At 42.6% G+C, this 25,527-nt stretch overlaps 1 protein-coding gene across 2 annotated transcripts in view; it reads left to right on the forward strand.

Moving 5' to 3' along the window:
* The window catches only part of APBA1 (amyloid beta precursor protein binding family A member 1), a 90,368-nt gene that overhangs the window by 22,588 nt on the left and 42,253 nt on the right, over positions 1-25,527 (forward strand). For both annotated transcript variants that reach the window (XM_033085041.2, XM_033085040.2), the window contains exon 2: positions 23,518-24,719. In XM_033085041.2, the coding sequence (XP_032940932.1) occupies positions 23,571-24,719 (1,149 nt within the window). In that variant the 5' untranslated portion in view covers positions 23,518-23,570. The remainder of the gene's footprint in view (positions 1-23,517; positions 24,720-25,527) is intronic.

Genomic DNA, 25,527 nt, shown 5'->3' on the forward strand with positions numbered 1-25,527 from the left:
TATGGCTTTCTTGCTTTTCAAGTAGATGTGAAATCCCGGAAAGCTCAGATTGGCTGATCCTCTCTCTGTCGGAATCTGAAACCTCTGCACTTGCATGTACATGTTAAGTATTTTTGCCTGACATGCATCCTGTGTGGTTATAGACTGAGAAGCTTTGATTTATGATGGACCATGAATTGGATTAGAGCACATTTACACTGTGAGCTCTGATTATGGATTCTTTCTTGCCGCTTTCCTTTTTTTTCATTTGAATGGAAGTTCTGTGATGCAATTTAAAAGGGATAGATGTTTGCAAATTAATAAAGTCAAAACCACAATTCAAGCCTTCAGTAATGAGTTCTGCAGGTTGATGTTGCTGTTGCTTGGTTTTCCTGAGTGAGTGTCTCTAAAATGAGCTTTGCTCTCTCTTTCTGCTTACTGAGTCTTTCTATATTAAGGATAATGTCCAACATAATTCCCAGAGGAAGTGAAGAAATTTGAAGGAGATTGGTTTGGTGCAACACATTGTCCTATATCTGAGTAATTGAGAATAGCAATATAATATGATTCATGTCACAGATAGCATGCTGGGCCTGAGAGAGCAGAAATGGAAATTGCTTGTGCAGGGTGAGTGAACTGCAACATGTTGGGTACTAATATAATACACAAATCCATTCTACTCTGATTCTTACACTGTGTGTCTCTGTGGTATTACAGGGGTTCTCAGTATAAACAAATGTTTAATGTAATCAATCTGTCTCAGCATCTCTGTTCGTTGAATTTTCATCCAGATTGTACCTCGGCACAGCTGGCTCCCTGGTGCAGTATAATGTTTGCAGGACTTTCAGATGGAACTATAGTTAAATTTATGAAATATTTCAAATTGGAATTAAGTTTCTTTTAGAGTACAAAATCAAAACAATAACATGTTAAATAGCACAAAGTATACGAGAGCTAAATATAAGCAATGAGGAATTATTCTTGTTCAAGACTGAGTTACACAGACTGAGAGAGTCTTCAGTGCCTATGTAGCTATTTCCCTTTGACTAACGTGTAGCAGAGTGTATTCTCTGTCCTTGTCTGTGAAGATGTCTTTAAAACTGATGCCTCGTTCTTAAGCAGTAAATTCCAGTAATGCACTAGTCTAGGAGGACCTTGGAGGTATTTTGAAGTGGGCAGAAAACAAGTAAAAAATAATGAAATCTATGCATGAAGGTATTTCACTCCTTTGAGTTATATCCTTACCATGAGCCTGCCCTTATGGGTCCTTACAGGTTTTCATTAATTCTTTTGCAAATTCTGTACTTCTCTTACCGAGTAACCTTTATCTGAAATTTAAATTTTGATTCTTTGGGGTTACGTGTTCAATGCTGAATTTGTGCATAAAATATAGAACAGAATGGTAAAACATAGCATTCAGTGTATTTCTGATGTGAGAGCCAAGGAGACGAACGCAAGGAACTTGTCACACCATTTTTCACAGTTCTCGATTTAAGGTGTTTCACACCTAAAGTATTTCAGACTAAACCCCTGGTATTAAAGTACTTTTGAGTCTTCACAGGACACCTGTAACAAGTGTGTTGTGAAGGTGTATTTAAAATTAACTGGAAAACCCCCAACTTATTTTTGCCAGTGTGCTTGTATTTGTCTTGTGTAGAGCTAGATGCCGTGCGTTGTAAGGTTCATGGCTTGTTGGACTCTTGGATCATAGGAAGAACTACAGGAGCAGATCCCTTCATGTACACATGGGGATTCTCTTGTTTGTAGCATGGGCTGCAGGGTCCACTTGTGTGGCTGATGTCACTGAGGAGTTTGTAGATCGAGGTTATTTTGTCACTCACCTGCATTTGTGAATGTGAAATGGATGAACTTTCCCATGCAGCATGGTTGTATGTACGCTGTGGTTATGGTACCTGCCAGTGTGGCAGCAGCATTCAATCCTTATAGTTAAAACGTAAACTGCATTTCATATCTGCATGTGCGTTCAGATCTGGGGGGTTCAGGGAAAAATTTTAGTCAAAAGGGTGCACCCTTGTAGTCGTGAAATTACTGTATATGGCTAGTTGAGAAACTGGGACTGATTTCTGTGATTGCTGTTTGGAGCAAAAGATCTGATCCTTTTTCCCAGGAGCAAATTCTCCTGGAAGCTTGCCTCCCCAACTGTCTATGGAATAAGAAAACAAGTTACTTAGAGCAGAGACTTGTAATCCCTGGTAAAATTCAGCCAAGTTGAATTTAGGTATTATTTTGAGACCAGTGTCTGTGTCTTCTTAATCCTACCTCTCAGAAACTATGTCGTCTTTTTAAATGAGTTACAAGAGGGCATTATTAATGTAAAACTTAGGTTTGGAAGTTTTTCAGCCTTTCCTATTGATATCCACTCTGCTGACTTGAGTGAACTTAATAAAATGCCAATTTTGAATTCTAACAGAAGAAATATTTGCCACTTTCAAGTAAATTTTTCAAGCTTTTTTTTGAAGGAAAAAAGAACTGGGATATTAAATATTTTATAGCAGATGAGAAAGCTTGGAGTTCTTGTTGAAGCCCCTGCCAGTTTTCCTTGAAAAGTAGTTCCAAGATTAGATATGCAGCATACATGGATTAAACAAATCAGTCTGTGATCCTTTTCAAAAGAATCTGGTTCTGCCCAGCAGTGAGTGGAACAGCTGTACTGTGAAACTGCTGGATTGATCTCTGCCATTCAATGTGCTTCCTGTAATATGTAGAAACATTTACAAGGAATGTGACATCTTCCTGATACCCATTTCCTTCAGTAAGACTGCAGCAAATAGAACCAGCTGAATAGTCCTAAACATATAAGCTGGAGAATTTCTCTCCTTTTGCTGAAAAATTTAGCATCCATTTCAAATACAGAAGTGCACTGCTCAGCTTGACCAGCAGCTATTTAATATTGGAGGACATTACAATGTTGGCATCACAAAGAGTAACTCAACTCACTCCCCCATTTGTACCTTGTAAGTATACCTTATTTCAGGTGCTACCCAGTTTGATTTAAAGACAATAAAATAATTCTATTTCTAGCTTCCCGCATTTCCCTTAGGGTATGGAGAAAATTTGATAACGCATTTTATATTTATGTAAATAATCTATATATATTACTTAAATCTTTGTCTGCTGCAGAATGTCTGATTCAACTTGAAATGAAAAATTCACATCACATATAATTAACATTAGATGAGAGATGTGTTTAATTACTGTTGTGTGCATTTATGTACTAAGTACACGTTTCTCATAAATTTTCCCAGATGATTATCTTCAGGAGATTTGGTTCAGTGTGACATAGTTTCTGTATTTATAAACTCAGTGTTTTAAGAAGACTGACCTTGTTTTAAGGGCTTTTTCCCCCGCTACAAAAATAAAATAGATGAAGGAAATAGAGTAACTGTTCGCTATACATAAAGAAACAATTTCAAAAAATCTGGCTCTTTGTCTTCCCACTGTATTTCATGCTACCAGTCCTGTGTTGTTTTAGAATTCCTTGCTGATTCAAGTTGTCCTTTTCATTTGCAGAATTTACTATAAGTAAGCACTGATTAGTAACTTTTACTTCTGTCTAGCAGCCTGGTAAGTTTTTGAGTCATGCTCTTTCTGCCTCAGTACAAAAACAAAACTCTACAACCTTGAAGCAGTATGACAAACTTCGTAATAGAAATCACTTAAACATTGCTTAATGGAGGAAAATTGCTTGTTAGTATGTTTTTTACTTAGTATTTTTTTAATCCAATGTAATATGAGTCAACCTGATTTTGATGTATCTTGGTAGGAGAGGAGTGCGCTGCTTGCATATGAGGTTTGTTTAGTTTAATACTACATTGTTAGAGGAAAATGGATCCTGCTGGATTGGGCAATCTGAGGAAGGTGTGGCTGATGCTGCTTTATAACCCTCAGATTTTATCACGTAGCCTCACTCACACATGGTAGAAGAATATCAGAAAAAATTGCTATATGTGAATAGTTTTCTGTTGCTGCTGAGATTTGATTCTCCCGTCTTTAGAATGGAGACTTCAGACTTAGCTGGTGCGAGCTATGAAGATACATATTGATTAATGAACACTCAAAGAATAAACAAGTAGAGCAGTAAAATAGCCTATGCAAAATAATCTGTAATCTATGCAATCAAGTATGCAGGTTTACAATTCCATAATGATACAGAGTGCAGATTCTGAGGAATTGCATATGTGATTACTACTAAATTACAGTTTTCTAGGTACTGAAATGTAAATCCCATTTCTTGCTTCCACAGGTGCCCTTCTCTTCCCACTCCAAAACTCAGAAAATTGGAGCAAATAACGTTAAAACCAAAAACCTGATTTAAGAGTCCAGCATGCCATGCAGACGGCTTTCTTCCATCCTCCTTGTGCACTTGAATCCGCATGTCAGCATGGCTACCATGTAGAGGCATCCACATGGTTAGCAGTGGACCACCTACCTTCCTTTTAGTCCTCTTGATTTGGTGTTCTATTATTTATTTGCTACATTAGTCTCTGTTTCTTTTCTGAGTTTGGGCTGAGCCTTTCACTTACTTTGTACCTCCTTGTCTCCACCAAAACTTTTTAGAAGAAAACAGCCCCCTTGTATTTGGTCCCGGTTTTGCTATGTCCATACTCAGATTTCATAATTTATATTGTTCTATGGGCAACATAAACCTTATGCAGTGTTATCAACAGGATTACTTCAGTGTGGGTGGCATGGCACTTCAAAATTCATGCATTATTGCCATCTTAGGGTGCTTGGGTTTGGTTTACATTTTTGGATTACTACACAGAATTTTTTTGTTTTAGTTCTCTACCTAGATCCAGTTCCTTATGATGGGGCTCTTACTGTCTGTGCTGGAGCATGTGCCAGAGCAGCAGGGTACCCTGGTTTTCACAGTTTCATTGTGGGCTGTCATTGGTCCTTACTAGGGCCTAAGCTATTATGAGGCAGTGTACACTGCATTCACCTCTTAAAATTTCCTTTGCATACCATACATTTTTTACTGAAGTCTTTCTGTTTCAATTTGCTAGGAAATGATGTGGTACCTCGATGAAAGATGTAGAGCTGAAACTCTTGGTTTTCTTGCTGTACAGATGCCTATAAATCTTTTAATAAGCAAGAAAAGCTTGTTTCTGTGAAATCTGCATATCACCAGCATGCAAGTATAGGGCCAAAGGGTTTTTACAGATGTAGATCTGGTTGGGTGGTTGCTGTAGTTTTTTGGGGTTTTTTTTGTTCACCTGCTTGGATTGCAGAGACTTGAGACACATTTCTGTAATGATACATTTGCATACAGAATCCTATGCCTGGATCTGTCAGTCTCTTTGGAGCAAGAGTTACTGACATGCTGCTCTGAGGTGTACTAGAAACTATTTTTTACCAACTGAAGCTTTTAGGAAGTGCTTCAGTTGACTGGTTCTGTTGACTTTCCTTTTTCTGAATTAATACGTAGTCATAAAATAATTCTCCGGTTATTTGAAGAAATGCAGAATCGTTGGAGTGTTTAGGAATAGATTTGAAGAGGAAGCTTGCAAACTGGGTAACATTATTTCTGAAAATTTAATATACTGACTTAACCTCAGTGCACCAGGTACCACATACTTGAATAAGAATAAGTCTGTGGGTTTTTGTTGCATGAATATAGCTCCAGTTGCATGAATATAGCAGTGATTTGCACCAATGATTCTTTATTCTTTTAATGAAAAGACACTCCAAGTATAACCTAACAACTTACATGAAAATAATTCTTAATAAACTAGTTGGTGTTTTCAAACTGTAAATTGATTTGTAAAAAAGGATATTTTTGCAACAGAAGTCAGATATAATACATTATTTAGTTTAACTGAGAGATTATTGAATTCATCAGATATGGACATCTGCTTAGCATTTTTATAGTGGGATATTCCTGACAAGAAAAGCAGAACTAAAGTCAGAATTTTGGACTTATGTGGAATTCTCTGCCTAGCTCTAGAGGATGTCAAGAAACTTTCATTGAGTACTCAATATTTTAACATCAGGCTAAGTTGTTAGTTTTATCAGTGTTATCTTCTTGGGACAGAAGTAATATATGTAATATTATCAGTGATGCAGTCAGATATTCTTAAAAATACTGTTTATTTTTAAAAAATCAATCAGTAAAAAGTAGTAAGTGTTGCATTTTTGTATTGTGTAAATTATGCAAATATATATAAAATTAAATTAATAATATATAAAGATTAATATTGTAATAATGTAACAGCTGCTATAATTAATAATGTAATTATTATATTTTGCATTATTAGTACTGTTGTATGCTCCATAGTGTAATACCTGTAGTTCAGCAGTTTCCTTAACTAATATGAAACGTTGCAAATCTCATAGAAGGAAAACGTAAAATAAATGCGGGCTCAAAATGATTTGACTTTGAATTCTGAAAGTTAATTCTAACTTTGCATTTCTTTGTAATTCTATTAAGGTAGAATTAGTCTTCTTTTTGTAATTCTGTTAAGGTAACACCTTGTCCTCCAAGGCAGCTGAATGAAACAAGTTCTACAGAGCAGCTCTAAAAGATTTTGGGAATATTAAAGACTATGGCATTTGTGTTCTACTGCATCAAAAAAATTCAGAGAAACTTAATTTTAAAACTTAATCCTCCATAGCTGTGATCACAAAACTTGCAAGAACTACAAGATTCTGTGGTGGCTTGTCTATTCTATTTTTGAAAATATTATTAAGGCATAATGGTTTTGCCTATTTGATAGTTGAACATTGAGTAGAAAGGTGTTATTCTTAATGTTTGAGTGTCTTGTGACAGAAGCTGTCATTAGAACTGAAAGTATACAAAAGTATAAGCAAAGGGCTCTCCATTTACATTTTGAGACAACACTTAGTAAAAAGAGGATTTTGAGGATTTGAATTGCTGATGTTATTGTGGTATAATAAGCCAGGCTATGTTATTTCAGAGACTTTTTTGATTTATTGCTATAGAATGGTCTTTAAAATGGGCTTTTCAGTGCTAAGATAGTTGGAAGTTTGAGAAGACTACCAACATGTCTGTCTGTCTTGGTTTAAGACACTTTTAAATGAGTTACCTCCCCTTAATTTCAACCAATCCCCTTCCACCAATAAGGAGAAATATGAGTAGATTGATGAGAGTCAAAAAATGGCAGTTTACTAACAAACAAAACTGCACCAGGCAAAAAAATAATAGTAAATAACCATGAGATACAGAATTGTAAATCTCACAACTCCTCCGGAGCAAAGATAAACCCGAAATGGTGGAAATTACCCTTCCAAGATGGCACCTGCCACATGGAGACAAAGGGAAAATTTGAAATCCTCTGCCCCAGGATGGTGCTGCCCAGGAGGCAAAGGGAAAAAAGATGGCCACAAATGTTCCCAGTGTGAATCTTCTTATCCTCTCATGTGAAGTCAGTTTTCCCCATATTTGCATTAAATTAAAGAGTTAAATATATGTCAGTACTGTTTTCATAATAATTCTTTTGTTGAGCTTGTGATGGATTGACCTTGCCTGGCTGCCATCTCCCTGCCTCTCTCTCAGTCTTCCTCAGTAGGATACTGGGCAGAAAATAAGATAGAAGGGCTTCTAAATTGAGGTGAAGAGAGAGATTTCCAGTTCCTGTAATGGGCAAGGTAGATTTGATTTGGTAAAATTAATTTATGACAAATTAAAATAGAGTTGCTTGTTGAGAAACAAGGACGAAACATAAAGCCCCTCTCCTTGCTCTCCCCCCTCACCTTTTTCCATGCTCAACTTGACTTCTTCATTTCTGACTCTTCTACCTCCTCTTTCCTGGAGTAGTGCACTGCACCCCATCTCAACACTACACCCCAGACAGAGCAGCTGCAACTCAGGAGGGAGAAGTGAGGTAATTTCTTCTTAAATTATGACTCAGATTTGGCAAGTGTTAGTACTGTGAAGCTTAGAGCCTAGAATCAGTTTTGGCAGTGTGCAGCTGAAGAACTCTGGGTAGCTTGGGATTTGCTGAAGGGAAGCAGATTTGAGGGTTTTGGGGTTTGGCAGGAGACAAGTGCAACTGCCTGTGACTCTGGGTAGAGTCTTTTGGCAAGGTGACAGGAGAAATGCAGGCCTTGGGACCAAAATGGTAAAAAGTGTGATTTATTGGAAAAAACATTACAAGCTTTCCACCTTGGTAGGAAATCTGGGGAAGTTAATGTGCTTGCAGATGGCCCTTGGATACCGTCATCTTAGTGCTCAGGGCAGTGGTTGGCAAACCCCCAGCACCAGCTGGTGCTGCAAGGCTTGGTCCTTGGTCCGGACATGGACTTCTGCTGTTCCCACTGCCAGCCGAGCTCTCACAGAAGGGACCCATCTTCCCCCATACATGTAGATGCACAGGAGGAATTGCCCAGTGTATGACCACAGTGTATGACTTGTGGGCTGGGGGCGGGTGGGAACAGGTTGTTTCCATCTTTCTTTAAGTCTGTTGTTTTGCGGAGTTCAGATTCCTCTGGGCTAAACAGTGCTAAGAGAGCCACAGCTGCATTTTCTGTTGTGCAGAAATGGGTCTGAGGTGAGGAGACCCTGGACTGTGATAATACAACCTCTCTGGGACATGGGAAATGTGTGGGGATGGGAATTGGCTGCACTTGGCATATCTGAGCGCCAAGGGAGATGTCATTGCTGCTCAGCAGCCTTTGGCTGCTCTGTTTTGTAGTCACTCAGGTGCTGCTGTTCTGGGGTACCAACAAACTCTGTGTTGATTATTTTCCTTAAATGTTTTTTGGTGGCTTAGTTCTTTGCAGCAGGTATGGATTATTGATTTTGAGCTTGTTAGCTCTTCTTCGTTGCACCTCGAACATCTCAATTTCCTGATATTTTTTCATTTATTTTCAGTGTAATATTCAGGTTTCCTGAATGAACCCTCTAAATATTTGTCTGCATGCTGTTAGTCTTATAAGCTGTAGAATAAATCTGTGTTTGGCTTCTCATCTTACTTGGTTAGCTGAACTATGTGTGTTACTTAGATTCTCAAACCATGCAGAATTAAATAATGTAGTACAAAGAATTATTTAGGTGGTTTGACGGTTTTTCTTGGGTTTGGGTTTGATTGGGGTTTTTTTTCTGTTTGTTTGGATTGGGTTGGCTTGGGTTGGGTTTTATTTGAACCTTTGAGGAGGAAAGGGATATTCTATATTTGGGGTTTTTTGAATAATGTATTGGTTTTTCTGTCGCTGTTAGGATTATGCTGTTATGTTAGATTCATCTATTTTGCAGCTATTCTTGGGCATTTCTCTTCTTCCAGTTCTGATGGTTGTTAGGAAGAAATCTATTGCATGATCTCCAAGTCTGCTCCACAGTGTGTACTAAAGTACAGTCTGTGAGGACCATCACAAATTGTCTTCCAGAGTTTACTTCAAATCCAAGCTAAAACACGCTGAAAACCCACTCTAAGAAACTGTCTCTGACAAGTGTGTAAGACACTCTTGCAAACTGCGGATTTTTTTTCCATGCTCTCAGCTTCTTCTCTGTTTCTGTTTTTTTCAGACTTTTTTTCTTATGGAACTGATAAAAGTTAGAAGTTCAGAGACTTTCAGAAAAGCCAAACCCTTGGTCATAGGCCTGAAAGATCCATAACTGTTTCCCCGGGATTAATTTTAATTTTTTAATCATGGTTTTAATAAATTCTTTGGAACTTTCACCTTGTAGTGACGCACTTTTACTTCCAGGGCTTGGATGATGTGTTTTTGAGCTCAGGATCTGCACGAGTAACTGTCAGCAGTTTGAAAACTGGCCTGAACTTTAGAAAGTCTTGACACTTGGTTGTGTAAAATTCCGACTGTTCATCAGCTGCATTTATACGTAAAAGTTGTTCTATTCAGGTGACTGATTTAACATGTATAGAAGTGTGTGGCAGAAGAGCATTTTGGATCTTAGTTTTTAGTAACCCTTATGTCAGAGTTTCCGGAGACTGTAAGGAATAGTATGTTGTGTTAATATTTTAAAAAGTGAAGTGAATGTCTAATACTTGTAGCATGGTAGTTCAGTGTAATTCCCCTGTACGATAATGAAAAAATCGCAGGCCTTTGTAAATGGTGAATGCTGCAGTTCAAGCAGGCAGGAACTTAGAGGATCATAGTAGTTTGTGCATTTTAGGAGATTGGATTTACTGGTCATCATGGGTTTTACAACTTCGGTAGACCTAAAAGTTTACTTGTCCAGAGAAGTTAATGTGAGTTAATACTGACAGTAACCATGTGCCTGACTGATTTCAAGCACAGTGTTGAATTCTTTAGTAAAGTGGTAATCCTAAAAATCTCCTATAAAGTGATGAGAAATGTATAGTTCTTTTTTATTTTCTTTGCTTCTAAGACCTACTTCCATGTTTAAAGTTAGTTCAGTAACTTTCTACCTTCACTGTAAAGCATGTTTAAGGCATGAGAGAGATTACATCCTCTACTTTTTGTCTTGAATTTAAGAAACTAAAGATGAAAGGATGCTGTAGTATAGGAAAAAAATGGGGAAATCAGCATGTGCATTCTTATATCACATATGCAAAGCTCAGGTATTTGAAGAGAGGTCAGACCAGTGCTTAGCGGGATGGATAACAGAGACCAGGGCATGGATTTTGAGTTGAAATACAGCCAAAGACTAGACCACAGAATACCAATGATCTCAGAAAAGAAAGATGTTCTGTTATAGGAGGATTGGTCCTTCCTTAAAAAGGAATTAAAAAAAAAAAAAAAAAAAAGAAAAAGGAATAATTTCAAATATATGATTCCCTGGAATTTTAGATTACAGAATCCTGCTTATCTCTAGGTTTAATGGAACATTTAAGAGATACCTTATCTTCTCTTTATAAAATATAACAAAGCAAAATAGTTAGGGCTGCTATTTCCTGTAGAGAATGGGGTTATGGGTGCCTTTGAAATATGTTGCCTTTATAGTAACTTTTGAGGATAAGTGAAAATAACCATTGACAGTCAGACTGTCTGCAGTCAAAAAGGAGAAAAACCTAACCAGTGAATAACTAAATACTTTAAGTACTTCAACTGTTGAAACATTTCAGTATTGTTCATGTTCAATGTATTTTACCTTGGAATCATCCTTTTTTAGCTGCCACTTTTCTCCACTGTAATTCCACTGGTTGGATGTGTTAATATACAAGGATTTTATAATGTTAAGAATGCAAAGTAAAATATTTTCAATGGAATGCACACTTCTACTAAAATGAAGTATTGCTATACAAAAAGAGAAGGAAAAATAGCATACTTTTACAGAAATGTGAGCCATCTGAATTCTTCTGGGTGTTGTTTCTTTTGAGAGTAGACAAAGGCGCTGTACAGGATACAAATAATTTTTAAAACTAGAAAAATGGCACATTATGTGTGTATAAAAAATTTTTAATTTATGTTCTCTTTTGCGTATGACTCTTAAGTGCTGTTACACTATATCCTTTTACGTGTTGTCTGTATGTCCTGACTGGGACTGGTCTGTGTGGAGGTTCTAGCTGTAAATACTGCATAGAGATGTGGAAAGTGTGCATGGGTGACTCTCCTTAGTTTTCTTCCAAACTCTCTTGTATAGCTGTGTTCTGGTCAGTTTGTCTCTTTAGCGGGTGGAGACTGGCAGGTGTATGGGAAGCATTGTGTCTTTTACAGAATGCATCTGCTTTTGATTTGTGTCATCTGGCAGTAGTGTGTATGATCTAGTTAACTTGATTAGCATCAACAGATTTTTTTTTTCTTGACCTGATGGGACCCCAGTGGCTGCAAGCAGCATCATTCCCATTTCCCTGCTTAGACTGTAATTTCTGAGCTAGCTGCACATCTGAGTACCCTGAGCTGTGTGCAGTGCAATTGCTAATACTCCTCAAGTTCTTTTGAGAGCTGCAGATGTGGAGAAATGCCAGCCTTCATTAGGGTTTAATTATGTCTGGGGAACAGATGTCATGTGTAGTTGCCTTGGAGCAGCTATTTCCAGTAACAGGAATGTGCTTTTGCTGAAAAAGTAGGTCTCAGTCAAGATCTTCCTCAGTTCAGAGAAACAAGTGATGTTGATGTCTTCCCTGTTTGCATGAGTAATCCTTGTCTCATCAGCTCAGGGGGGTAGCACAGACTATGTCTTGCTTTCAAACTCATGGAAGGCACTGAAATTGCTAATGTTACAAGCAAGGAAAAAAAATTCTTTAGGGAGACTGGAGCAGAGAGGCATGTCTGATTAGGCCAGTCAAATGCAGGTGCTGGTCTAGCCACACAGACCCCTCCTGCTAACGAAATCTGGTGTGTAGTGCCTTGTGCTGCATCTGCTTCAGTGCTGACAAGTGGCCACAGCATTTCACAGAGGTTGTAACAGTGGAGAGTTTTTTATTTCTTCCCTCAGGATTATGCTTGGAAGTAAATGTACGACGTCTTCCCATATGGTTTTGGAGATGACTGTGGGGCTATCTGTATGGTGGGGCACTGTAATACTGCTGCCAATCTGTGAGAAAATACAAGTAGTAGATCAATTTTCCTTCCTTGTGAGCTGGGCTGTGCAACTTTAATTTTCTTTTCCTGATGTGGACTGAATCAGCAGCTTCTCCTTGAAACAGAAGTAAAATGGTCTGCAAGTGCTAGTAGAAGTTCATGGTTAGAGATGAGATTGGGCTTATTATGTGGGCTAAAATGGTAACAGAAAATAAAGTAGAAGAGACGACTGTCCATGTAGGGAATAGAAAAAAATCTCCTGTAACCTACTTGTGTGCATTCCTACTTCCTCCTCCTTTGCATTTGTGATTTTGTGCCATAGTTCTTGTTTCTTGTGGGATGTTTTTTGCTCTGCTGTATACCTACAAGTATACCTAAAAGACTGAATCTGTTGAAGTAGCATTTAATTCCAGGAATATTGCGGTTTAGAACCACTAAGGTTTGCATTCCTGAATAATACCTCCACATCCTACATATTGTGTTTGACAATGACTTTCTCAGAGACAGACTTGGAAAAGTCTTTGTCAAAAAGACACGTAGTAAAGTGCAAGTCTAATAAAAATAAAAATTTAAATAATAACTGTCTATTTTGAGGTGTTTCCTTCTCCTAGTATAAAATGGGGTCAGTGATTGGGGTTGGGGGATTGTGTAATCCAGTAGTTTTGGTAGCTGTGTGTTGCAGTTGCCAAACAGTGGTGCATTTTTAAGTACATGAAAGGCAAGTGAGTTCCGTTTCCAATCTATCCCAATTTTTGAGCTTAATTCAGGTAGAACTCCTTTGGAACTTGTGAAATAAGACTAAGTAAAGGAGATTTTTTAATTCTGTGCTGTCTAAACCATGATTGCTTTTCATGAGGAAATATCCTTAGCTTGAATTTCTTAGGTTGTAATGAGTCTCTCAGAACAAATGCATTTGGTGGTTGAGTAACAGAGGTTATTAGGGTTGCAGCATTATTTCTGTACCATTTCCATGAGTTGAAACAATATTCTGTGACTCAGCTGAAAAAACTGATGAGGCTGGTAGACTAACTAGCTGTACTTCACTGTCTTTTGTTTAGCTTGGTATTCCCTAAAGCTGTGTATTTGCTGAAAAGTCTTCTATCACATTCTGGCACACCATCTTTTCTTGAAGTGGTCTCAACACCATCCAGCTGCTCATGTGTACCTGACACAACCTGTGGATTCATTGCATAAAAGAATTGAAAAAGCTAGAGTTTAAGTCACTTGAAAACTTTGCTTCCTGTAACAAAATTGGTGTTTTGAGGAGGGAATGTTGTGGGGGAATTCAGTGACTCCTCTGTCTTGCTTGTATCCAAGATAGTTGTTGCAAGACTGTGCAACACTGGCCTAGAATGTTACAGCTAGAAAGGTTTGATCAAGTCTTTTTGTGTAGCCAGAGGAGGAAATTCCAAGGGGTTTTTTTGACGTATATGTTCTTACTCTGTAAATAAGGCTTGTGGCCTTCTTACTCACCCTGAAGGTAGCCGTGCCCTGCAGTTCACTTGGTCATATAATTTAATTCTGTCTGCATTTATTTATATTGCACTATTGATGACTTAAGGGGATGGACAGGGTGTTGGACTTGCTAGGCTGATTTTGCTTTTTTTCTTTTTGGTAGGTTAGATTGAATCCCTCTTTGTTCAAATAGAGAGAAAAAGATAGTCTTCATTGCTGTAAAACTGTCGCTAGTGTAAAGATAATTTGAATTCAGAATTCATCACGGGGGAGCCAGCAATTTCTACAGTCATGAACTTAGATTTGGTATAGTTTCACTTTTAACAGTTGTACTTCTAACAGAGATTGACATTAGTTTCACATTGTAATACTGATTTTAAATGCTGTGACATTAAATACGTATAAATATTTAAATACTCTGACACTGCTTATGTACTATTTAAATTTTTCATTCTCCTTTGAGATTTGATTTTATTTGTAACCATGATTTGAATACTGGAGTAACAATTCCAGCATTCATAGTTTTAGATTATCTGTCTGCTAATTAAAGATGCAAGACCTAATACCCAGGAATAAACCCAGCAGTAATATGCCAGAAAATTACACCAGAGTGAAAGAGAACCTCAAATGTCTTTAGTTTAGCTGTTAGTAGGACTATTATTTTGGAAGTTTAATGATTTTGGTAGTGGCAATGGTCAGTTTTATTCCCTCAACCACTTATGATCTGGGATTTGTGATGTATTTTTCAAAGTGGTTTTGGTCTTGTGTGTCTAATTGCTGTACTTCAGGGCAGAGGTTACCTGTGGTTCCTTGTCAAGATTTTTCTCTAGTGCTTTTGGTTAATCTCATCCGTTTGGGCCATAGTATCTGTTAACCTTCGGCAGCAGGTGGATGGCTTCCATTCATGTATTGGCTCTATTTCTTGTGCAGGCGGGACTTCGGTGTTAGGTGGTGAGAAGGATCTGTTCCTTTTAAATCAGAGCACTCCCCATCTCCAGTGCCCTAAAGTATTTATGAGATCTGGACTGTCTGCATTACTAAAATGGTGAAATTACTGAATGGTGTTTCTTGCTCAGGAGTATATATTAGTCTTGAATAAGATGTGAATTGAAAGGGGAGAAAAGTGCAATGCATTTTGAGTGCTCTTAGTGCTAGTAGTTCTAGATCTGTCTACTATGAACAAAAGTTGTGGATTGTTGTGTGCAGAGCAATATTGTGCATGCAACGTTTCTGCTTTACAGTTACTGTAAGTGTTCACAGTTTTTCAACCTCATTATTGTGAACCCATATGTGTGTGTGTGCATGTGGTGGAGTGCTAATGTCACTTTCCAGGTGCTGCTTTTGCTGACTGGCAAGAAATGTAAATTTCACAGCTTTTTTATTTAAAGCTATTTTGGATGAGCTTACTTAGCACACGGTGGCAGAAGCAATGAGGTTTCCCAAGCAGCTTGCAGTTCAGAAAAGAGAGTTACTTAATACAGGAGGAGAATTCCTCCAAAATGGGCATTTCATTTGTTGTTAAATTCTCAGAAACTTCCTACCATAGGGGCTCTTCAAAGAAAATAAAATTAAGGTGGTTCTCTAGGTTATCTGTTTGCTAAAAGATTATGTTGGTTTTTTGAGAGGTAGCTTGTGTTCATATGTCTTGTTGAGATCGGTACAAGTGAAATGTTAGTGTGTTGCTGAAGTCAGGAAAAAGAGTTGCTTTATGAAATTCCTCAGAGAGTGTGCCAGGAGACTTCCACCTGAGGTGGGATGCCTTTGAAAATTCAGTCAGAGGTCTCTGTATTCTTAATGTTATTTGGAATAATGTGTAATTACGTTAAAAAAGAGCTATTTTTTCATGAAAGACATGGGTAAATGTGGCTGAAGTATTTTAAGGAAGATAAAACTATTTTGCTCACACACTCAAAATAAGAGGAAACAGTAATGCATCTTATAAATTAAATAATTAAATTTAAAAATATTAATATGTACGTATGTAAATACCCCTCATGATGATACAAGCTGCATCTGGTGGGGACAAGTAGCAGATCTGGAACAAGGCTGCGACAGCAAAATAAAGGTCAGCAGCACCTGGGACAGTGTGATCCGGAGAGCCAGGGTAGGATAGGAACCATCCCGTCTGCTCAGAGCCTGCCAGAACCACGTGGGTACTGCTTCCCTTTTGAGTTCATGATACAGGGATGATACTGGTGGGAAATGATGGGAGGCCACAAGACACACAGGAGAGGCTGCAGGACCAGGGCTGCTTCAGAGTGGGCTTCCATGACAACAGCCCATGGGATGGAGGAGATACAGCTGGTGAAGAGGCAACTGAGTCATGCTGAAATAGGGAAAATTGAAACTGACTATAAGGAATAAAGATTTTTACTGCAAGGGCAGTCCAGCGCTGGCATTGCAGCCCAGACAAGCTGTTGCCATCACCAGTCTTGGAGGTTATCAAACCTCAACTGGGTAAGGTACTGAGAAGCCTGGTCTTAGCTCAGAGCTGGCTGTGCTTTGGGCAGGGTTGGATTGGAGACCTCCAGTGGTCCCTTCTGTGAGCATTTATTCAAGCCAACATTAAACTGTGGAAATACGATGCATGATACTCTTACAAAATAATATTTTTAATAATAATAATAGTTTCTGCCAGTTTATACAGGAAATCTGACTATTACTCATCTGGACTCGAGTAAGAAATACAGTAATTTCACGACTATAAGGCGCACCCTTTTGACTAAAATTTTGGTAGGAACCTGTAAGTGCGCCTTATAATCCGGTGCGCCTTATATATGGACAAAGTTCAGAAATTTGCCAACCCGGCAGCCCCGGTGCCACGGGAACCCCAGGCACAGGGCTCCTGCGGCGCCGGGGCTGCCGTGGCTCGGGGTGGCTCCTACTTCTGGGTTGGCTTGGTGGCCACAGCTCCTGTGGCACGGGGCTCCCATGGTGCCAGGGGTGCCGAGCATGGGGCTACCGCGGTGCTGGGAGTGCAGCAGCACGGGGCTCCCGGAGCACCGGGGTGGCACAGGCTGGTGGCATTGCAGCGCGGCTCGGGCTGGCGGCATCGCAGCTCAGGCTTACGGCATCATGGCGTGGCTCGGGCTGCTGGCACCACTGGGCGGCATGGGCTCCTGGCACTGCAATGCAGCAGAGGCACCTGGCACCGGCAGCAGCCCTGAGCAGGACCAAGACCGCCTGACCCTGAGCTGAGCCAGTAAACCCCGCAATTGTGCAATCCCGTTACTAATTCGTTACTTTGTTGCACACGGATCCTTGCTGCAAAAAAACGTGCGCCTTATAGTCCGGTGTGCCTTATATATGGATAAAGTTCGGAAGTTTGCTGACTCCCGGAGGTGCACCTTATAATCCGGTGAGCCTTATAGTCGTGAAATTACTGTAGATCAAATTGGAATCTGAATACTCACACTTCCACCTTTTCTTACTGTGTATCTTTTCCTGAGTAGAAGTTGGCATGTCTGTTGTGGTCCTGCTCTGAGATGATGGTCTGCCCTTTGATGGTGTTTTAAAGTAGTAGAGAAGAAAAACTTAAACTTGCAACTTTATGTTGCTTAACAAATACATGGCTATATTATTTTTTTTTCTTTACAGACAGGATGGTAGTTTAACCTTCAGCAAAGAGTTAGTTGCAGTAGTAATCCACCTCTGATTTCTCTATTGTGGAGACAGATTCATCCATCAAGTCCTATGTGAGTGCTTACAGAGCATTTGCCCAAATACATTTGATTACCAGAGCACAGCTGCTGTTCTCAGTAATTAATATGAGACCATAATATCATTCGTATGGGTACTGTGTCTATATTTTCAAGGTCAAATAACCTCTCTTGCTTATATTCCCTTCTGTCTGTGGCATTTTATGTAGGTTATTGATTTTTGTTTGGTTGCAGGAAATAAAGTGGTTTTTGCAGGTCTGGTGGGAAAGATAAGACAGACCTTGTATTTGCTTGAGGAAAGTGCTGCTAAGAATAAATAATAAGTGGTGTTTACTAGACTTCCAGGTACTATGTATAAACAGGGATTTAGTAACTTCTAACCCCCAATGTGTTCCTTAATTCGCTATTTTAAAGACTGATAGTTAAACAGTAAAATGAGTGTTCTTGACTGAGAAGCTTGTTTTCATTGAAGGTTGCTGGGACTGAGGTGACCTAAGGACATTCATTCAGATCAGATTTCTAAGTCAAATTACTTTGAAACAACTAAAAATTTTTTTAGATTTTGAAATAAAAAGTAAGTTATTATTTTCAAAATTTAAAACTTCAATTTAATTTATAGGAGGGAAGGCAAACAGAAGAGCATTTTTCAGTAAAAATCTTTTAGTAAGGCTTAACATTTCCTCCTTATCCCTTCAAAATACACAACCTTGAAAGTTTTGGGATATCAGTAGTTGAAATCAAGCTGAGAAAACTCTTTAGATGAGAAAAATTTTACATGTGGAACTTGGGAAGCTATAACTTTGTCAAAGGAAAATGATGGAGCTCCCAGGTGTTCTGTAGACATATTTTCTGTGGTTTGTAATCTCTCTAAGACATGTCAGTGATGCCTTCTGTGCATAAAACTCATTATGTTGCAAGTATGTATTAAGACTTCTTAAACAGGATTACATATTTTCAGCAATTACCAATACTTTTGTTGTCAAAAAATTATAACATTTGATACCTTATTTGACTTGAGTAACCTTCATGTAGCTACCTTCTTTGCTAAATGCATAATTAAGTTGAAGATGTGTCAAAATTTCAGAAAGTTGATCATTATCCCATGCTTATCTGCAACTTCTTTTCTTTTGACTTGCACTACCCTTTTTCTGGGGGTGACCAGTGACACTGAGCCACAAGTCAGGGGCTAATTGAATGCAGCAATTTTAAGGTAGGTTTTTTAACCAGCCCTCTATTTTAGCCTAATTCTGTCTCTGTGGAAAAGAGTGGAAATGTTATAGTTCACTTCAATGAAAGCAGGCCATAGTAAAGAGCCTTCCCAGCCTGACCATTCACGAGACTCTGACAGTCACACTCCCACCACCAGGGACTGTCACTGCTGGGACCGAAGCCCCTTCGTGGTGACCACTCCAGTGACCTGACAGGTCCCCACCTGACTCTTGCATTCTCACAAGGTCAGCACAGCCTGTCCAGTTTGACACGTTTCCCACAGCAGAGGCTTGGATGTCTCTTTCCATAAAGCCATTTATTTACAGTACAGTAGCACAGAAGCAGCTCAGGGTCTGCGGCACCGAGGATGCAACCTGGACAAAGGAGCCCCTGGGCTCCTTTGTGTGCCAAAGTCTCACTGTCCCTTGCCAGTCTTTGGCTCTGGCTGTGTGTCTTTGTCCATCCTGTCCATCCACCTGGCCAGCATCTTACTGTCCTGTGTTATGCAAAGAATTGGCACTTCCCAGCCTCTTGCCTGGGGCTCCTGCTCAATCTGCAGCTCACACTGTGGGGTACAATCTGAGCTACCTGCACCAAATGTATTCTTCTGCTGTAATCCTCCTTGGGAAGGATTTTTCAAAAAGCTTCTTGCACCTTGGCATCTTCACCCTTCTTGTGGCCTAAAAATGGAAAGCTGTCCAATATTGGTTCTTGCTTTCTTACCATGTGCTGTGTGAGGGGAGCATGTTTGGTTTATTAGTTCTGGTGCACACCAGCATATACATCTGTATTCTGCCCATTGTTTTCTAATGCCTTGGAAGTCTTAGCTGGAAAGGACCTTATCTTGTTGCTGAAGCCTTATTAACACACCTTCATTAGCTGGAAGAAACAATTTTTTCATAGTTATTTTGGAAGGGGATTAATTTGTATACAACATCCTTATTGATCTACCTAATATGATTTATTAGCTATTACAGTAATTTCACGACCATAAGGCGCACCGGACTATAAGGCGCACCCCCCGGGAGTCGGCAAAATTTGCAACTTTGTAGATCAGATAAGGCGCACCGGACTATAAGGCGCACATTTTTTTTGCCGCAAAGATACGAGCCATGCGAAACAAAGTAACGAATTAGTAACGGAAACCCGAGATCGTGGAGTTTACTGGAAGGAGCACGATTTAGAAACATTTTTCACAGAGTGTAGGCTTTCAAAGGCAGCCCCAGGCGCCCTCCTCGTGCAGTGGGCCCTGGCACTCCCGCCTGCCCCTGGTGCCAGCAGGCGTGGCTTGGCGCAGCCGCGGGGCTGCCTCTTCCTCACGGCTCCGTGCTGCCGCGATGCTGTTTCCCCTCGCGGCTCTGCGGAGCCACTGTGCCATTCCCTCGCTCGGCTCGGTGCTCCTGCCGTGCCGTTCCTTCGCTCGGCTTGACGCTCCTGCCGTGCTGTTCCCCCTCGAGGCTCCGCAGAGCCACCCCCGCGCCCGTCCCCGCTCGGCAAGGCAGCGCAGCCGCCCCAGCACCCGTCCCCGCTTGGCTCGGTGGCACAGCCTCCCTGGCACCCGTCCTTTCGGGGCAAGGTGGCGTGGGCGCCATGGCGTCTGTCCTCTCCAGGCACAGCTGCGCGACCGTCCCGGCGCCTGTCCCCGCTCGGCAAGGCAGCGTGTCCGCCCTTTCGCCCTTCCCCGCTCGGCTCGGCGGTGCAACCGTCCCGGCGCCTGTCCCCACTCGGCACGGCGGTGCAGCCGCCCGGCCGCCTGTCCCTGCTCGGCAAGGCGGCGCAGCTGTCTTGGTGCCTGTCCCCGTTCGGCACAGCTGCGCGACCACCCCGGCGCCTGTCCCCGTTCAGCAAGGCATCACAGCCGCCCCAGTGCCCGTCCCCGCTCGGCTCAGCGGCACAGCCTCCCTGGAGCCCGTCCTCTCGGGGCACGGTGGCGTGGCACGCGTCTGTCCTCTCCGGGCACAGCAGTGCGGCCGCCCCAGCGCCTGTCCCCGCTTGGCTCGGTGGTGCAACCGCCACAGCGCCCGTCCTCTCGGGGCACGGTGGCGTGGGCGCCATGGCGTCTGTCCTCTCCGGGCACGGCAGTGCGGCCGCCCCAGCGCCTGTCCCCTGCTCAGCACGGCGGTGCAGCTGCCCCGGCGCCTGTCCCCGCTCGGCAAGGCGGCGCATCCGTCCTTTCGCCCTTCCCCGCTCGGCTCGGCGGTGCAACCGCCCCAGCGCCCGTCCCTGCTCGGCTCGGTGGTGCAGCCGCCCCAGCGCCCGTCCTGTCGGGGCACGGTGGCGTGGGCGCCCGTCCTGTCGGGGCACGGTGGCGTGGGCGCCCGTCCTGTCTTCTCGGCGGCCGCGGGGGCTCCGGCGGCGCCGCTTCTCGGCGGCCGCGGGGGCTCCGGCGGCACCGCGATTCAGCGGCCGCAGGGGCTTGACCGTCGCCGCTTCTCGGCGGCCGCAGGGGCTCCGGCGGCACCGCGATCCAGCGGCCGCGGGGGCTCGGCCGTCGCCGCGATTCGGTGGCCGCGGGGGCTCCGGCGGCACCGCTTCTCGGCGGCCGCGGGGGCTCCGGCGGCGCCGCTTCTCGGCGGCCGCAAGGGATTTCCCCGCCGCCGCTTCTCGGCGGCCGCGGGGGCTCGGCCATCACCGCTTCTCGGCGGCCGCGGGGGCTCCGGCGGCGCCGCTTCTCGGCGGCCTCGGGGGCTCCGGCGGCGCCGCTTCTTGGCGGCCGCGGGGGCTCAGCCTGCGCCGCGATTGGGCGGCTGTGGGGGCTCCGGCGGCGCCGCTTCTCGGCGGCCGCGGGGGCTCCGGCGGCGCCGCGATTCGGCGACCGTGGGGGCTTCCCCGATGCCGCGATCCACCGGCCGCTGGGACTTCGCTGCCGCCGCTTTATGGCGGCCGCAGCGGCTCGGCCGGCGTCGCCTTTTGGCGGCCGCAGGGGCTTCACTGCTGCTGCTCCGATGCCGCCGCCAGGCGGGATCTACTCAGGGCTGTTGCGGGCTCACACTTCTTGTTCCCTCCGCGCCCGGGCCAGGGCCACCCGGGTTCTCGTTTCCCCCTCGCCCGGGCCAGGACCGGCGCCGCCCGGCTTCTCGTTCCCCCAGCGCCCGTGGTGGCGCCACCCAGCTCCTTGTTCCGCCCAGGCCAGGACTGGCGTTGGCTGCCTCCCTCCCCTCTTGGCTCTTGCCGGCTGTGGCCGCCCGCTCCCGCCCCCGCTTGCGACACGGTGCTCCCACGGCACCGCCCCCCCATTGCGGCTCACACTTCCGGTTTGGCAAATTTCGCAACTTTGTCCCTCAGATAAGGCACACCGGACTATAAGGTGCACTTCCGGGTTCAGGGAAAAAATTTAGTCAAAAAGGTGCGCCTTATAGTCGTGAAATTACTGTACTTTACAACTGTGATTTTTTTTAAGGACTCCTGTGTTTGAAGAGGTAAAGCATTAGATGTAACAAAAATAAGGAATGTTCACTGATCTGGAAGCTGCATCCTCTGGACTTCCTGTGGAAGTATAGTGCAAGTGATTCACACCTTGGCTTGCCTGCCTGTCAATTTTTCCAATAGAGGGCAAATGAAATTGCTGTTGCATTCTTATCACAGCAAGTTGTGCCCACTGCTGTTCTGCACAGAGCTCATTTAGGCAACAAAGCGCCACCTGAGCCTCCCTGCCCCAGCTTACTAGATTTGATCCCAGTTCTATTTCATGTTCACATGAATTTTTTTAGTTGGCAATTGACACATTCTTTAATAGATCCTTCAAGTTAGCGGTCTTCCAATAGGTACATTTTCTTCAAGTACTTATCAGTAAGTCACAAACTAGAATTGTATTTTATTTATGGATATGTGGCTTGATTTAGGTAGCTAAAAGGACATTGCATGTCCTCTTTATGATGCTGCATCTTAAAAACAGGGCAAGCTTCCAAATAGCTGAAGTTGTTTTATAAAAATAAAACCTTATGAGCTAGGTAGGGTTGTTTCTGTTCTCTGCATATTTTTTATTATTGGCAGACCTCTCTAGTGATCATATAACCTTTTGAGATTTTTTTAGTGGAAGTTAGTAAGACTGAGATGCCCCACTAGTCTCAGTGTGATCATTGTTATGAATATTAGTAATGTCTTCTCCATGTTTTAGGAGAGAACTGATTATAGGTAGATTGCAGAAAGATAACTGTGTTGTATCTAGTTGTTGTGTGCTTCTTTAGGGAGGAGAACTAGGTGCTTCAAAGTGCACTTTAATTTCTACTGATTTTTTAAGAGTGCACTGGTGACTAGCTCACCTGAAGATGCCGTACTGCAGAAGTATTGAATGCATAGCTGTCATGTATCTCAGCTGCTGCAGACTCCTGTGACAGGACAAAATCTGCTGTTTTACATTACAACATCCTTCCTTTGCTCTGAATTAGTGATCTGTGGGGAGAATGCTGGAGCAAAGGTGAAATATTTCTGTAATCTCTGCTATGTTTCAGCTCCTGGCAAAAATTAGTTTTTCTAATTTGCCAACACCATTGCAATGCCACTGCAGTGCATACAGGTGTCTCCAAGGGGTTGTTTGGAAGTGATACTTCTGCAAAGAATTTGTCCATGGAAGGAGAAATGCAGTCCCCAAGGGTGTTGTTGGTTGCTGCTGTTGGAGATCATTTGCATGGGAGATCATACTGTTGTGCTGTCTATTACCTGACTGCAGCGCTGAGTCAAGTGTTTGTCTGCTGGGAAGGAAAGGTGCATTTTGTTGCTTCTGTTTATGAACTGCACTTTTTTTATTGGGAGTAATATCGGAGTTTTTTGGTTTTTTATTTCTTTCCAGCTGTGGTGGACAAAATGTCAGCAGAATAAGTGACCGACTCTCCAAAACTTGCCATGAACCATTTGGTTGGACCACCTGAGAGGGAGATCAGTGAAGAGCCAGCAAACGGAGCAGTTAGTGAGTCAGTGGAGGCTGACCTGGAGCACTCAGAGGTGGAAGAGGAGCAGAGGTATGCTCGCTACCCCAGGCGCACCAACAACAACCACGTGGGCCTGTCCGGGCAGGAGGAGGAAGGCATGTTAGCCAGGTCGGCCAGCACTGAGAGTGGTTTCCACAATCACACAGATACTGCTGAAGGGGATGTGATAGCCACAGTGGAGGACAGTTACGACATCGAGAGGGTGCAGGAAAATGAGGATGAGAGTGCATATGCAGTGCAGTACAGGCCTGAGTCTGAGGAGTACACGGAGAATGCCGAGGCTGAGCATGGCGAGGCCATCCATAATCGAACATTGCCCAACCACTTACATTTCCATTCCATTGAGCATGAGGAAGCCATGAACGCAGCCTACTCAGGTTACGTCTACACACATCGCCTCTTCCACCGAGGAGAGGACGACCAGTATGCCGAGGCTTACGCTGACTATGGACTGCAGGAGCACGTGTATGAGGAAATAGGAGATGCACCAGATCTCGATGTTAGAGAGGGCATCCAGCAGTATGAGCGGGAGAGGGAGGAAGCCGACAATTACCGCAAGGAGACACTTGGTGCCCGCCTTCACCATTATGATGAACGGTCTGATGGAGAGTCTGATAGCCCTGAAAAGGAAGCAGAGTTTGCACCCTACCCACGAATGGATAGTTATGAGCAAGAGGAAGACATTGACCAGATTGTAGCAGAGGTGAAGCAGAGCATGAGCTCCCAGAGCTTAGACAAGGCAGCTGAAGACATGCCAGAGTCAGAGCAGAGTTTGGAACATGGTCAAGCTCTTGTCAGTGGTGGGCATGAAAGTAATGGCCAGTTCACATCTGGTTCTCAAGTTACATCTGGCTCAGGAGAATCTGTGCAGAGGTACAGCAAGGAAAAAAGAGATGCAATTTCACTGGCCATCAAGGATATTAAAGAGGCTATTGAGGAAGTGAAGACAAGGACCATCCGTTCTCCTTACACCCCTGATGAACCCAAGGAGCCTATCTGGGTGATGCGGCAGGACATCAGTCCATCCAGGGATTCTGACGACCAGAGGCCACTAGATGGAGATGTGAGTACACAAAGCTTTCACCTCGGCTTATCTGTATTTAATTCCTTTACCTGTGATGTGCATGGCAGTGAAGGAGGATGCATTATGTTCTTGTTCTGTGTCTCATCCTTGAAAAAGTGCTTTGTTTTAAATTTGTACTCTGGAGAGCATAAGAGAAGTAAACATGCATTATCAAGTAGCTAGATTTTTCTTTATTTAACACTGCTGACCCCAGGTATGCTGTGCAAGAATTTGTCACTTGAAACCCTTTACGTATCTTTTCTGAAATAAATGCTGTTGCATCTTTTATTGCCATAATATTTTTTAGAATAGTGACCAAACAGTTTTCAGCTGTCTAGCTTTGTGTGTTTTTGTTAACTCTTAAGTTTCTACTTTTCATATTCTGTCACATAACAGTCACAATAGTTCTGTCAGAAATCTGGTAATATTCTTTATGATAGTATCATAGATCAGATTCGTATTTTAGAAAAGTTGAACATCAGCTCGTAGTCTCTAGAAATATGTTACGAACCTCAGTGTATTACATCATCACTTTAAAGTGTATTTACAGCAACATGAGTATTGAAGGCAGTTGTTCAGGTTTAAGCATTAGTATTTCTGAAATTGTGTACTTTTGGCATGAGATTTAGCTTGGATCAGGGTTGTCTACCAGGTTGTGTTTCTAGCTGTCTTTAAGATATTTATATATTTAATATATTTAATATTTACAGTAATTTCACGAATACAAGCCACACGGACTATAAGCCGCATCTCTGGCTGTTGGCGAATATTTCGTTCTTTGTCCATAAATAAGCCGCACCCGAGTATA

This window comes from Catharus ustulatus, chromosome Z (genome assembly GCF_009819885.2).
Source record: "Catharus ustulatus isolate bCatUst1 chromosome Z, bCatUst1.pri.v2, whole genome shotgun sequence".
NCBI classification, from domain to species: Eukaryota; Metazoa; Chordata; class Aves; order Passeriformes; family Turdidae; genus Catharus; species Catharus ustulatus.